The following is a 14,135-nucleotide window of genomic DNA, read 5'->3' as shown; positions in this document are numbered from 1 at the left end:
AGCTCTGGCTCAGGCACTGCTGCCTGATCCGATTGGTTGTCACTAGGGAAACAGAGCTGGCTCCACTGTATGCATGTGGTTTACCAGGCAAAACTACTTTCTCAAGGAAGAACTGCCTGGGGGCGCCTGAGTGGCTCAGTAGGTTGGGAGTTGGCCTGCAGCTCAGGTCATGACCCCAGGGTCCTGGGAGAGAGTCCTGCGACCGACTCCCTGCTCAACAGGGAGTCTGCTTCTCCCTCCCCTTCTACCTGCCACTCCCCCTGCTTGTGCTCTCCCTCTCTCTCTCTCACTCTGTCAAATAAATAAACAAAATCTTTAAAAAGAAAAAAAAAGAAAGAACTGCCTGGCACAACCTCTTCTAGAGGGAGATTATAAGCATGGCAGGTACTTGGGACTTTATGGGCCAGAACAAAATCGTAAAAAACTGCACAAAGGCAGAGACAGCAGCCATCCTACTGACCATTTTCACCACTGCATCCTCAGCACTTAACAGGGTTTCAGAAACCCAGTTCCCTCCGTCTTTGGAGCCACAGCTGCTAGGACCCGGGAGGCCTCAGAGTCTGGTACCAGCAACCAGAAGAAGGCAGTAGAGAAGCTACAGTGTAGCTGAATAGGGGGAAAAAGTATGAGTGAATGAATAAGCATGTTCTTGATAAATACTTAATGACAGAAAACAGTAAAAAGAGAAAGAAAAAAGGAGATAAAAGATAAAGTATTATGGAACAAAAATAGAACACATAATTCTATAATCAGTGCGATCACAATTTAGAAATCCCACATCAAAAGCAAAAAAAAAAAATTACTTATTTTTGACAATCTTCGGCGCTTCCTACCCCTTCACTAAATAACTACCACCCGACCCACCAATGGATTTAATAGCAGCTGTCACAGTGGCTACTGTTCACCAGTTCAGGCTGATGTCTGACTGCTCTTCAAGGAAGAGTGGGTGTGCTCCTTGGCTACGGGAGGCGCTGAGTTCTTCCTTCCTAACGCATTGCATCTGGAGCTTTTTCTTTGCCGCCCACTTTTCTGGCAGCAAGTTGTATGTTTGGGGAGAGGTGGGACAGCAGCCTGGACCCAGATCCATTGCCTCAACTCCTTTTATCTGAATTCTCTTTAGGGATCAAATTTGAGAATGCCCTCTGGGTTCAATTTTTTTAAATACCCCTCTGTCCCCTCCACAAATCCCCAAATTACAAATGCACACACGCACACACACACACCAGATGTATAAGAAGACTAGAAAACAGAGAAGTGTTTATCTTTGGTTCATAGGTTTACAAATAATTGTATTTTCTCTTCCATACATTGGTATATTTTCCAAACCTATAATAAGAATGTAAGTTTTTTTACAATCAGGTTTAAAAGTCACAATAAGTGTCATTGTTATTTTTAAAACATCGACCAAATGTTGCCTCCTCCAGGAATTGCTCTGTCAACATTCTCGAAGTATCCCCTAGTGTCCTCTACCATTCACTGGGGGCACCGGATTTTAATGGTTCGCTTATCTATCTTCCAACAAGATTTGAAGCTCTTTGAGGGAAGAAACTGAATCCCCAGGGCCTGCCACATATACTGAGTATTCCTAAAGGTTTGTGGATCAAATGAAGAAATCAAGTAAGCAAGCATATACAAACTCAGGTGCTCTCAATCTAAATCCAGTTTCATCTTCCCTGGGACTAACGGGATCCAGGATTTTCTCCACCCTTGACTATAACCTGGGGACTGGGAAAAACTTGGGAAGCATATGGCAAGATTTTGAAGAACTCCCCCGTGAACAGTCACCACCAGGGTTGCAGGATCCCAGCATGAGTGAGAACTGAAATCCAAACTGGGTTTTCCTAGCAAGAGCCAAGTTTAGTCACATGGTAGCACTTGGAGGATTCCCCGAGTCTGCTCATTCCTTTAGGATCACTCACTCCACTCCTCCCAGGACCTCCCCTGGGAACAAAGGAAAACCCAGGACTTGGGACTGGGCGCTTTTCCACCAACAGCTGCTAGTAGTTTGCATTTAACCCTAAACAGCAGTTAAAAGAAATGGGGGGAGGAGGGAAACACTGTGCATCCAGTAGAAACACAGGTTTTCTCTAAATTTCTTCCAGAAATTTCTCCTAAAGCATTTCGAGAACCAAACAGGCCAGTTACAGAACAAAAAGGAGGCTTAGGAACTTTGGTCTCAACGATGTCAACTACAACTGAAGAGGAACTATCCACCACGTGAAGCCTTACACACTGAGGGTCAATCCCTTGTTCCACAAAGGATCTGCGTGGGAGCCACCAAGCCCACAGCACCCTCCACCCGCACCCTGCGGGGCAGGCTTAGGCAGGGAACGGGCTTCTCCGCCAGCTGTAGGCTGACAGGGCCACAGGCCACGAAGACCCTCCGGACTGACGTCCAGGCCTAACCTGCGAACACGACGCCTTGGCGGTCGTTAGGACTCCACGTGCCCCTCCCTCCCTGCGGTACCAGAATCTAGGCATTAATTCCTAGACCCGTAGGTTACAGAAGAGCCCCCCACATCTGGTTCTGGGCCAGCGCGCCCCACCCGCAGGACGGCTGGATTCTCTGATTTCCGCGCGCGCTCGCTCTCTAAAACCAAACCCGAGAGGAAGGGCACGGCCCAGGGCGGGGATGCCCTGAAATATTCGAGAGCCCTCGAGTAGGAAGAGACGTTCTCAAGAATGCTGCAGGCGAGGTGAGAGCGGGCGGAGGCCGAGGCGCCGCGGCACGGCCGGGAGGGCGTGTGCCTGCGCCCGGCGTGGGGGGGACAGGAAGAGGAGGGCGGGGGAAGGGGTGGGGTGAGCGCGGCCGGGACAGCGGCCGAGGCTCCTCCCGCCTCCCCCTCCCCCACCCCACCCCACCCCCCACCCCCCGCCCCGTACTAAGGCTCCCAGCCCGCCGCGCTCTGCTCACTGGCCGTGCGTCCCAGCCAGCTAATCGTCCCCGCCGCGCCTCGGGCCAAGGTGAGTTTCGCCCGCCGCTGCCGGGCCGCCCCCAGCCCCGACCTGGCGCCCGGGGAAGCCCCCGCCTCGGCTGCCCGGGCTTCGCGCGGTGTTCTGGGCGCCGGGGGTTGCTGCGTGTCCACTTCTCAGCCCTGGGCCACACCCTGGCGAGGCGGGCAGCGCCCCTGCCCAGATCCTCGCGGACTGGAGGAGGAGCGCTCGTCCTTTATTCCAGCGCCTCGGTGTCGGCGCCCGGCGGCCTCTGCCCTCTCCTCCCTTTCCGTTTCTCCTTACCCCCGCTTTTCCTACTTTTCCACTAGTCTCCCGGGTTATCCGAAACCCCGCTTCTCGCCCCTTCCTGGCTGGCATGTTTCTCTGTGGGCTTCGGCTGCAGGCTGACCTCCGGCCAGTTGTGTGTGGCGTCCTCTGAGCTGGACGGCCCGAGCTGGCCGTGTTGGCAGCTGGCGGATTCCCTTCCTAAAGGGCACTGCTCAGTCCCTCGCCCAAGTGCAGCTGGTTGGGCTTCCTGTTGTCTGTGTTTAGGTCTACTTGTTTTCTTTATAAAGCTTGGCTGGCAGTTGGTGGTGGAGAGGGGAATAGATGAAGGGATTTCCCTACTGAAAGGATTCCCTTCTTGTGATCTTCATTAAACAAGTGGAACTATAAAGAGGGGAAGGGCAGCCTTGATGAAAGACCTCCCAATCCAGGTTAATCTGGCCGGGTGCAATGAGACGAGATAGACTTGCGGGTCGAACCGGGTCACCACTTGAGCTTAGCCAAAGGAATGCTGCTTCCTCCAGCCCTGGACACTGCTAACTGTCCAGTTAGACTCCACCTAACCGGGACTCTGCCAAGTCGGGTGGCTGGAGCTGGTGAGGAAAGCAAGGACAGCCGAACAGCTACAAGCTAGGCAGAAGAGAGCCCTAGGCCAGACTCTGAAATACATCAAGCCCACCCCTCTTCCCTCCCAAGGGGAGCTGGGAACATGGTGCAGGGCCTGGTGAGCACAAAGGACTCCCAGATTCTCCTAGTGCAGGCCTGTGACTCAGCTGTGAGACCATGTGGGTGTGGCCCCCGGATGGTTCCAGATACTTTCTGCAGATGGTTCGGACAGAACACTCCCTGAAGTAGAAGGGGAACTGTGCCATCTCAGAGGGCATTTTCCAAGAGGAAGTGAGTCACACCAGGATTGGCCAGCTATCTGAAGGCGAGGTTTCTTGAGTGATCTGTGGGTGAGGGCAGCAACTGGATTGGCAGGGCCACGGTGAGATGTCCCGTTGTTGGATGGTTGGCCTGTATGCCCCCTGGCAGGCTGCCTCAGCTTGACTTGTGCGGTAGCTCTTCCCGTCAAGATGTTTTCAGCATTTGCTGCAGGTTTCCACCCCCGCCCCCCCTGCAGCTTGAGTTTCAGACTGCTGCTGTGGATCTCTATGGCCTGTGCTTCGGGGAGGCCGGGCTCATGGAAACACCGTGACAGTGATCTTGGCCTCCAGCATGTTTCAGCAAACTTCAGAAGATAATACCAGAGGGGCGCCTGGGTGGCACAGCGGTTAAGCATCTGCCTTCGGCTCAGGGCATGATCCCGGCGTTGTGGGATCGAGCCCCACATCAGGCTCCTAGCAGAGGAGCCTGCTTCTTCTCTCCCACTCCCCCTGCTTGTGTTCCCTCTTGCTGGCTGTCTCTCTCTGTGTCAAATAAATAAATAAAATCTTTAAAAAAAAAAAAAAAAAAGAAGATAATACCAGAGGCTGGTGCAGAAATGAGTTCATAGAACTCATGTGAGATCTCTTCATCCTTCACTCCTATCCTGTTTCCATTTAGTTGTCTCTCCTCGATGGCATACATGCCTTCCTTGACAGCCAGAAGCTCCTTTCTTCATCGTGGTCCTTGGCCCACCATTTGAAGTTTCTTCTTTCAGTTCTTCCAGTTTTCTTGAGGGTGTACTGGACAAAAAGCATGCTGATTTCTAGGTGATACTCTTCCCTGGCTTTTCTTACAAACAATATCAGATGGTCCCTTTTCCTTCCGTGTCTGACCTTTGACCAGCCTCTCAAGGAGCCACCCCAGTGAAGTCAGACCTTGGGCTGGGTGGAGCTGAGACTGGGTGCCTCCCGGCTTTCCAATGAGAGTTCCAAAAATGTGGCTTTTTTAGAGCACTACCCACTTGGTATGCCCTTGGATACAGCCCAATATTTCAAAGATGAGGGAAACAATGGGATCTTTTCAGGGTTATGATGTATAAATTAGTGCTCTGAGTGCTGGGAAAGCTGGAATGAAGTTTTAGCATCTTTCTTAAGCTTTTCATTTTCCTGGGGACTCAACAATTTAGGAATCTTGTACCGAAAACAAAAAGAATGAATTTGCTTATTTTTTAACAATCTTCAGCACTTCCTACCCCTTCACTAAATAACTACCACCCAACCCACCGATGGATTTAATAGCAGCTGTCACAGTGGCTACTGTTCACCAGTTCAGGCTGATGTCTGACTGCTCTTCAAGGAAGAGTGGGTGTGCTCCTGGGCTACGGGAGGCGCTGAGTTCTTCCTTCCTAACGCATTGCATCTGGAGCTTTTTCTTTGCCGCCCACTTTTTTGGCAGCAAGTTGTATGTTTGGGGAGAGGTGGGACAGCAGCCTGGACCCAGATCCATTGCCTCAACTCATTTTTTCTGAATTCTCTTTAGGGATCAAATTTAAAAAGACCTTCTGTGTTCAATTTTCAAACAACAACAACAACCACCCCCCCCCCTTTTTTTTTTCTTTTCAAAATCTCCAAAGCAAAGGGAAGGAAACCTCAAACACATTTTTAAATAACAGATGTTTGTTTTGACTGACACCCCGCCAATTATTTTCTGGGTGGGCTGTAAGAAAACTAGGGTATGGACAAGACACAGAAGAGCAAAGTAAATCAGACCTCTTGCTCTTTAGAAGTGTCCTTTTTGAAATTACGGTCTGGATCTGGGCATGGGTCCAGAGCAAACATTTGGGATTATTCAGGAGCAGACACTTTTCTAAGGAGGCCTCCTGTTCCCTGCTACTCCCAGGAGAATCAAAATGTACATTATTGTCACTTTCATTCTTACCACTTCATTGAGCAGGCTGTGGGAGGGCAGGGTGTGCAAGGAACCCACAATCTGTGGGGAAAGAATCAGAAACACAATTAGCTAGAATTCAGGATATATTTTTAAATAGTATGCCATTAGCTGGTGAACTCCCCAAAGGCAAGCACCATGGAGAGAGAGCAAGTGAGAGAGAGAGAGAGAGAGAGAGAGAGTGTGTGTGTGTGTGTACGTGTGTGTGTGTGTGCGCGCGCGCGCACCGGCCTAACATCAGGGGCGTGCACAACAGGTGTTCAGTGTAGGACCAGAAGTGGAAAGTTTAATTCCCACCACTGTGACTAACTTTGTGAAGCCCCGAGAGAAAACTACACAGAGAAAGACCACAGAGGCCTGAGCCTCTGTCTTACAGACGTCTTACCCCGGCAAACAGGCAGGGAGGACACACGGACACCAGAATAAAATGACTCCATAAAAACGCAAGAACGACGAGGTAGTCAGTCTGTGGAGCTCGCAGTGAGAGCCAAGACACAAGAAAACAGCAGGCGTGAGAAGAGAAAGAGAAGTCATGTTCAGGGTCTGGCCAGACCTGTTTATCAGGACACGTTTTTTTTCCTGCGCTCATGGAATGTGCTTTCCTTGGTGCCCTGCTGTTGCGTTCCCAGGCAGCCCCTGTGGGCCCCTTCCCCAGCTTCTCCCAGCTTCACATCCTGCTGAGCTCCGAACTAGTGTTTGCAGTCTAGACCTGGGTAGTCACACCTGCACTTCAGGGCCTGCCAAGGGGTTCGTCTGATTTATTCATTCAGTTATTTAGCAAACACACATCGTGTGCTTCATAGATAGACCAGAATAATTCACACTTCTTAACCTAGAGGATCTTAAATCTGAGAGACAGACAGGTGAAAGATTAAATGGATTGAGGTTTCAGGCGCAGGACTAGGTTGTCCTGAGTACGGAGAGGATGCTGCCTCCTCTCAGCCCCAGGCCCCAGGCACCCCAGTGAAAGTGGAGCGAAGGGTGTCACGTGACTGGGGGGGGGGAAGCACCAGATTCAGGTCCCTGAACTGGCTACTTTAGTCACCAATGGTCAGTCCTGCAGCCTGCCCCACCCAAGACTGGAGGGCCGCTGACTCAGTGGCGCAGCAGCTGTACTTGGGGAAGAGCTCCGTGAACAGCTCTAATCACAACTTTTCCCCCTTTTTCCTTCATCCTGCTTTAAAACCAGTGCACTGTCTCCTCCTTCAAAACAGAATAATTTGCTTGTAGCTGTGCTCAGTGCTGTCTGGGTGCTGGTTCCTGATGAGACTGTGGGCATCTCCTCTGGTTTTCAAAGCCATTCACCTCCATGAACTCAGACTCCTGGCTAGTCACTGTTCTGCATTCTTGTTTCAAAGGTCTACCTGACAAATCGGGAATCAGCTGGCTGCTGTACTTACGGCCCATTCGTTAAATAAAACAGAGAGGGGGACGGGAAGATGGGGGACCCAGTGGGGCAGGCTTGTGGCTTCAGAGAGGAAAGCTTCGAAATGAATGGGGACAAGGATGGGACTGGAGTGACCCGAGACCTGAGCGAACGCGGGTTAGACTGGCCTCACTCTCTTGAAGAAGATACTCAGGGGTGGCCAAGATTTCCTGCTTACAACTTACATTTCTTAGAAGTTCCTAAATTAGCTTGTTCTCCTATTATGGGGCCCCTGCCATACTGTGTCCTCTTTCTTACTTCTCTGGCTTTGCTTTTCCCTCTGCTCTGCTCTGTGCAGAAGGTGAACTGGGTGTCTGGCAGCCAGGTCCAATTTTGGCATCTTTGGGAATAAGTTGTGAAGTACCCTACCGCTCTGAGCTTAGACATAGGTTTTTTTTAAACCTGTGGTCACTGACTCCTTTCCTGAGTTATTTCAGAACTGGGGTGGGATCCCACATCTTTCTCTCATAGGTGACTCAGTCGGCTCAGTTCTCTTAAACTGCTGGACTTCCAGAACAATCCAGGCAAGGGCAACTCCATCCAGGAACCGTGGGTTGCCATCTACAACCACTCGGGCTGTGCAGGAAGGGAGGGAAAAGGGTGTGGCTCCCCTGGAATTCATCTCACAGTGGACCTTGAAGCATTGATTTGCTGACTTCTCCAAGAGAACTGCCTTTCAGATGAATCATACCAGATTCCGGTGTATAGCGTTCTCTAGAATTGCACATTCTTTGGCATGCTGGTTCCTGCACTTTTCTGGGGATTAAGGGGATAGAATTTACAATTCATAAGTGTAATTGCTCAATCCCCGCGGTCACCAACTAACTCCACCTTCTCCTCTGTAACAGATAGCATTTAGAAATCTGTGTTGAATACAGATCCGTCAGCAGCAGGAACCAGACTGAAACCATGTTTCTGATTTCTTTGGGCACTCTTCAGCCCGGGAAGGTGCCAGCCTCTCCCTCAGCCTGTGCTCAAAACTGATTCCTGGGACGTGCAGTTTTGGGGGCCTTTTTTATTTATTTTTTTAAAGATTTTTTTTTATTTATTTGACAGAATGAGAGAGAGAGAGAGAGGCGCACAAGCAGGGGGAGCAGCAGGCAGAGAGGGAGAGGGAGAAGCAGGCTCCCCGCTGAGCAGGGAGCCCAATACGGGGCTCAATTCCAGGCCCCTGGGATCATGACCTGAGCCGAAGGCAGATGCTTAACCAACTGAGCCGCCCAGGCTCCCTTTTTTAGGATTTTTTATTTGTTTTTTGTTGTTGTTTGGTTTGGAGTGGGATACTACTGTCTCCATTCAAGTTCACCGGTTTTCTCTCCACTCGCATGATCTTTTTTTTTTTTTTTAAAGATTTTGTTTATTTATTTGACAGAGAGACAGCCAGCGAGAGAAGGAACACAAGCAGGGGGAGTGGGAGAGGAAGAAGCAGGCTCTCAGTGGAGCAGGGAGCCCGATGCTTAGCTCGATCCCAGAACGCCAGGATCACGCCCTGAGCCAAAGGCAGACGCTTAACGACTGAGCCACCCAGGCGCCCCTCCACTAGCATGATCTTAAGTGATGTTAGCCAAAACTACTCTGTTCTGGCCAAAGCATTCCTTCCAATTAAGCCAAAATCCACTGAGCTCCTGTTAAGTACCAGGCACTGGGTCTTGATGTGGCATATGCCTCCAGATCATTATACCTGAATATAATGATCTGACATGTTTCCTTTCCCTCCCTTTAAACACTTTTTTTTTTTAATTTTATTTATTTGTCAGAGAGAGAGCACAAGCAGGAGGAGGGGCAGGCAGAGGGAGAAGCAGGCTTCCCGCTGAGCAAGGAACCTGATGTGGGGCTCCATCCCAGGACCCCGGGATCATGACCCCAGCCCGAGGCAGACACCCAACCAACTGAGCCACCCAGGCGTCCCTAAACACTTTCTGGTGGAAAGTTCTTGCTCTCCCATTGTGCCCCAGACCGACAGCGGCTCTTCTGTGCTTCCTGCCAAAAACCAGGTCCCCAGAAGAGTTAGAGAGATACTGTTACTTGTTCTGGTTCAAGAAACTAGATAATGAGCTTTGGGTAGCTTTGAGAAACTGCATTTTACTACCAGAGATGCAAATGTCTGTACCGCAAGCAGTAACAAGTTCAGACTTTTAGTAAAGAGTACACACCCAGCGGACAAAATTCATTTGTAAGCAGATTTCTATTTTTCTTTTTCTTCTTTTCTTTTTTTTTTTAAGAGAGAGAGCGTGTGCACGTGCATGGCGGTGGGGGTGGGGAGGGAGGCGCATTGCAGAGGGAGAGGGAGAGAGAATCTTAAGACTCTGTGCTGAGTGGGGCCCAATCTCACGATCCTGAGATCACAACCTGAGCCAAAACCAGGAGCCGGACACTCAGCCAACTGCGCCACCCAGGCGCCCTGTGAGCAGGTTTCTAAACCTAGACTCAGACTGAATCAGGTTACCTAGTTAAGCTTGGAGGGTTGAAGTTTTCGATATTAACCAGGCTTGACTGTGTGGGTTGTTCGTATTCAGACATATCTAAGAGTCCCATATACCAGTGCCAAGAGAAAAGTTGAAACCTCTGCTCTTTCGCTAGATGCTTTGTCAGCTAAAAAGACGGACACTGACCTAGCTTTTCCAAGTGATTAGAGTTTGTATTCCTCATTAGGCGATTTATGCAGAATTGGTGGGCAACTAGACAAATTCCTCGTTCAGAGCACCAATACCTGAGGTGCCCATTTCCATCAGCAGGAAGCCCAACGCCTGGGGTGAACTGGGCTTTAGATTCATTGACCATTAGAGCTGGAAGGGGTCACATGAGTGACCTAATCATTCTCCTTCCAGTTACCCACAGAGGACTGGCAATATATGTGGCTTTAAAGGTTATGTAAACTCTTTCTTTACATCTTTTAAAAGGTTTCAATAGACCTCACCAAAATGCCGTCTCAAATGGAACACGCCATGGAAACCATGATGTTCACGTTTCACAAGTTTGCTGGGGATAAAGGCTACTTAACAAAGGAGGACCTGAGAGTGCTCATGGAAAAGGAGTTCCCTGGATTTTTGGAAGTAAGTGCTGAAAGGCCCGGAAAGAGCCAGACACGAACCCCAGTGCTTCTAGCCCTGGTTGCTGTTCCTTCCTCTTTCCATCCCTTCTCTGCGGAGGCCACTAATAGAAAGGTGTCTTTGTTCCTTTACTTATTAAACATTATTGAGTGCCTACTGTTTATGAGATATCGCAGGGAAAGCAGAAGGTAGAGAAGACACAGTCCTCAAGGAGCTTATAATTTGGAGGTGAAATAAGGCTGCACACCCATAACCACAAGATGTCCGTTGAGACAGAGACAGAGAAAAAAGGCCTCTTACCAGAGAGACATCAACCAGGAAGTGGCTGCCTCTGGTCATAAACCTGGCACTGGAGATGCCACATTCTGGTCACATCCACTCTGAGCAATTTGCATCTCTTCTTAAATCCCTTCAGCTAAAGGCTTTTTAAAAATATGTGTCCTGTTCTATAAAGGAACAGTGTCGAGCATCTGCTGCATGAGAGCCAAGCAGGACTCCAGAAATCACTGCTTTCCGCACTGAAAATGCTATGAGAACACGGGAGCATGGCTTGAGTCCCACGGACTGAGGGGCCCATCAGGGCTAGGAGAGGACTCTGCCATCAGCTCAGATACCTCACTCAGGACGTTAGGCCACAAGGCACAGTTGTCCTTTTACATCGTAGGCCCTCAAGACATGGTTGTGGTACTTAACCGAAGGGGAAACGTTGCTTGACAAAATATTAGCATGAAATGCAAGCCCCTCTTTCCCTGCCACTACCGTGGTCATTTGAAAGGATCATTACTGGGGCGCCTGGGTGGCTCAGTCAGTTAAGCAGCTGCCTTTGGCTCAGGTCACGATCCCAGGGTTCTGGGATCGAGCCCCATGTTGAGCCCCATGTCGGGCTCTCCGCTCAGCGGGGGAGCCTACTCCTCCCTCTGCCTCTGCCTGCAGCTCTGCCGGCTTCTGCGCTCGCTCTCTCTGTCAAATAAATAAATAAAATCTTGAAAGAATAAAAGAGAGAGAAAGAAAGAAAGAAAGAAAGAAAGAAAGAAAGAAAGAAAGGAAGGAAGGAAGGAAGGAAGGTTACTGTGCGTGGGGTAGAGAACTGCATCAGCCTCTAATGGGTGAAGGGAGAGGATGTTGAAGGGCTGGGTCCCGTGTCTTGTCATCTGCCTGATGGTTAGCACATTAGTCAAGCCCCTGCCTCCTGCCTCGGTAACCACGGGGTTTCACAGTACGCTCTACTGACATGTCATCAATACCAGTTAAGTCAACAGATACCGGTAGCCCAGCTGTGGGCTCACAGCTGCAGGTACCACAACGCAGCCCCGAAGGAGACAGAAGACGCTTTGCTTTGCTCTTGTCATCCTCTGATAGCAGCCCCAGACAGGAGTTAGAAGATCTGGCTTTGTCCTGACACTGGGCAGGTGGCTCTGGTTTCTGGGCCTCTGTTCCGGCCCCTGTCATTGAGAGGGCTGCACACGATTACTTGCGCTCTCTGTGATGCTTCCAGGCAAGCAGACAGCGCAGGGGCATGTGTTCATCGTAAGCCTGCCCTTCGCACAGAGGCCTTCCCCTCGTACTAAACCCTTGTTAACTGTGCTGTTGCGTAAAATGAGGAGCGGGGATGAACATCACGTGAGACCCAGACTCTCCCCATGAAGGCTTTGTGGCATGAGAAACATGAAGGGCGTACGGAGTTCGGAGCACCGAACACGGTGGCGTCCTATGTTCCAGGCATGGGCCCTAATTCCAGGCACACCCACACTCGCTGCACTGACAAAGCATTTTGTTTTTTGTTTTTTTTTTAAAGATTTTATTTATTTATTCAACAGAGATAGAGACAGCCAGCGAGAGAGGGAACACAAGCAGGGGGAGTGGGAGAGGAAGAAGCAGGCTCCCAGCGGAGGAGCCTGATGTGGGGCTCGATCCCGTAATGCCGGGATCACGCCCTGAGCCAAAGGCAGACGCTTAACCACTGTGCCACCCAGGCGCCCCAAAGTATTTTGTTTCTAAAGTTGACCCTAGTGTCATCTAAATTTGACCACAGCCAGGAAGCTGGGGGTGAGGCCAGAATTAAACCAACCCGAAGTGGAGGCAGCCACACAGAGTGAGTCGTAGTTCATGGCTTAGGATGGAGTTTATTTTCCTCAAGTGGGAAGTGCGGCTGCTTTAGCATAGGGGATTTCTGGGTGCAGTGTGGAAACATCCAGCACACCTGAGACACTGAGTGTGAGTTCCCTCACTCGTGCGCCAAGTCTGTGACATTATGGAGACTTTCCCTGAATGCCCGAACCCTCCAGAGGGCCGCATTTCCCTCCCTGGTTGATGGTCTGGCCTCGTAGGACAGCCACACTTCCCACTTCTGACCGTTCACTAGGAAAGGAGTGATCTGAAACTTAGTCCCTAAATTATCTTACGCGATCTTTTCTTAAGGAGTGTCCTTTTTAAGGATTTGCCCGCGCTATCAGAAATAAACACTCGCTGAGAGAATGTAGGCTGACACTACAAAAAATGGGGAGTTTACGGGGGTTCTTAGGCAGAATCCTGTGATTCTGAAAGTTGTGGAAACGGCTGAACTAGAAACAGAGCAGGTCAGAAGGTCATGCCAGGTTCACAGTGGCAAATGCGGTGGACTGAGAATTCGGAGGAGGCCTGCTCTAGCTTCTCTGCCATGAATCTCCTCTTTCTAGAAATAGGCAGTTCCTAAGACCCCTATAGCCTATGAAAGGATACCACAGGAACCTCTTTCCTCGCTTAATAATATGAATTTACTGAAATGCTCTCTCGAGGCAGAAAAATACATTTAGGTGACCTCCAAAGATCACTTACAACCTAAAACAAGAGTTCAGATAATTGGAAGATGCTATCAATGGTTGTCAGCAGGGCCAATCAGAGAAGTTTGTCACAGTAACCACTGACCGATATTTCTTGCCTTTGTTCTTTTTTTCAGAATCAAAAAGACCCTCTGGCCGTGGACAAAATAATGAAGGACCTAGACCAGTGCCGAGACGGCAGAGTGGGCTTTCAGAGCTTCTTCTCGCTAATCGCTGGGCTCACCATCGCGTGCAATGACTATTTTGTAATACACATGAAGCAGAAGGGAAAGAAGTAGGCAACACTGAGCAACACTCCCGCCCAATGAGAGTTCTCCCGAAGGGTCTCTTACGGAATCTGTCCCACAGCTTCCCCCTGTATAAAGGATTCCATGAGCAGATCGGGACCCTCCAAAAATGAACAAATAAAATCCAGCCCCCATTTGAGAAGCAGAGAAAGAGAAGTCAGATAAGCTTTTGATTTTTATATTGCTTGCATCCTCTTGCCCCCAATAAACAAATTCCTTTTTTAGTTCCTCACTTGAGATGGAATGTTTGTTCCTTCTTCAGAAATGCTTGGTCCCTGCTTCATTCCCCAAGAGCCTGCATGCCCTGGGGCAGCCGGCGCACCACACAGCAGGCAAGACTGGCAAGCGCTCTCCGTTCAGGCTTGGAGCCTGACTTCCCTGGTCGACACGCCCCTGGAGCTGTGTCTAGCTGAGGGACCAAAACTCCAAGGATTAAGAGAAGGCACTTCAAGAATATACCCTAATTTTCTAATTACTGAGCACTGTCTTGTTTAGTTAAGTCAGCCTTTCCAATAAGCTC

The 14,135-nt window shown here is 49.9% G+C and overlaps 1 protein-coding gene across 1 annotated transcript; it reads left to right on the top strand.

The window, feature by feature from the left end:
- Positions 1-2,840: 2,840 nt before the first annotated feature.
- Positions 2,841-13,847, top strand: S100A10 (S100 calcium binding protein A10). Its single transcript, XM_045790509.2, has 3 exons — positions 2,841-2,964; positions 10,360-10,512; positions 13,445-13,847. The coding sequence occupies exons 2-3, from the start codon at positions 10,381-10,383 to the stop codon at positions 13,604-13,606; spliced, it is 294 nt and encodes a 97-aa protein (XP_045646465.1). The 5' UTR covers positions 2,841-2,964; positions 10,360-10,380; the 3' UTR covers positions 13,607-13,847.
- Positions 13,848-14,135: the final 288 nt, after the last annotated feature.

Source organism: Ursus americanus, chromosome 12 (assembly GCF_024610735.1).
Source record: "Ursus americanus isolate L20-20 chromosome 12, mUrsAme1.1.p, whole genome shotgun sequence".
Lineage (NCBI taxonomy): Eukaryota > Metazoa > Chordata > Mammalia > Carnivora > Ursidae > Ursus > Ursus americanus.
The sequence above is the reverse complement of the archived record's forward strand: the minus strand, read 5'-3'. Positions and strand labels throughout refer to the sequence as shown.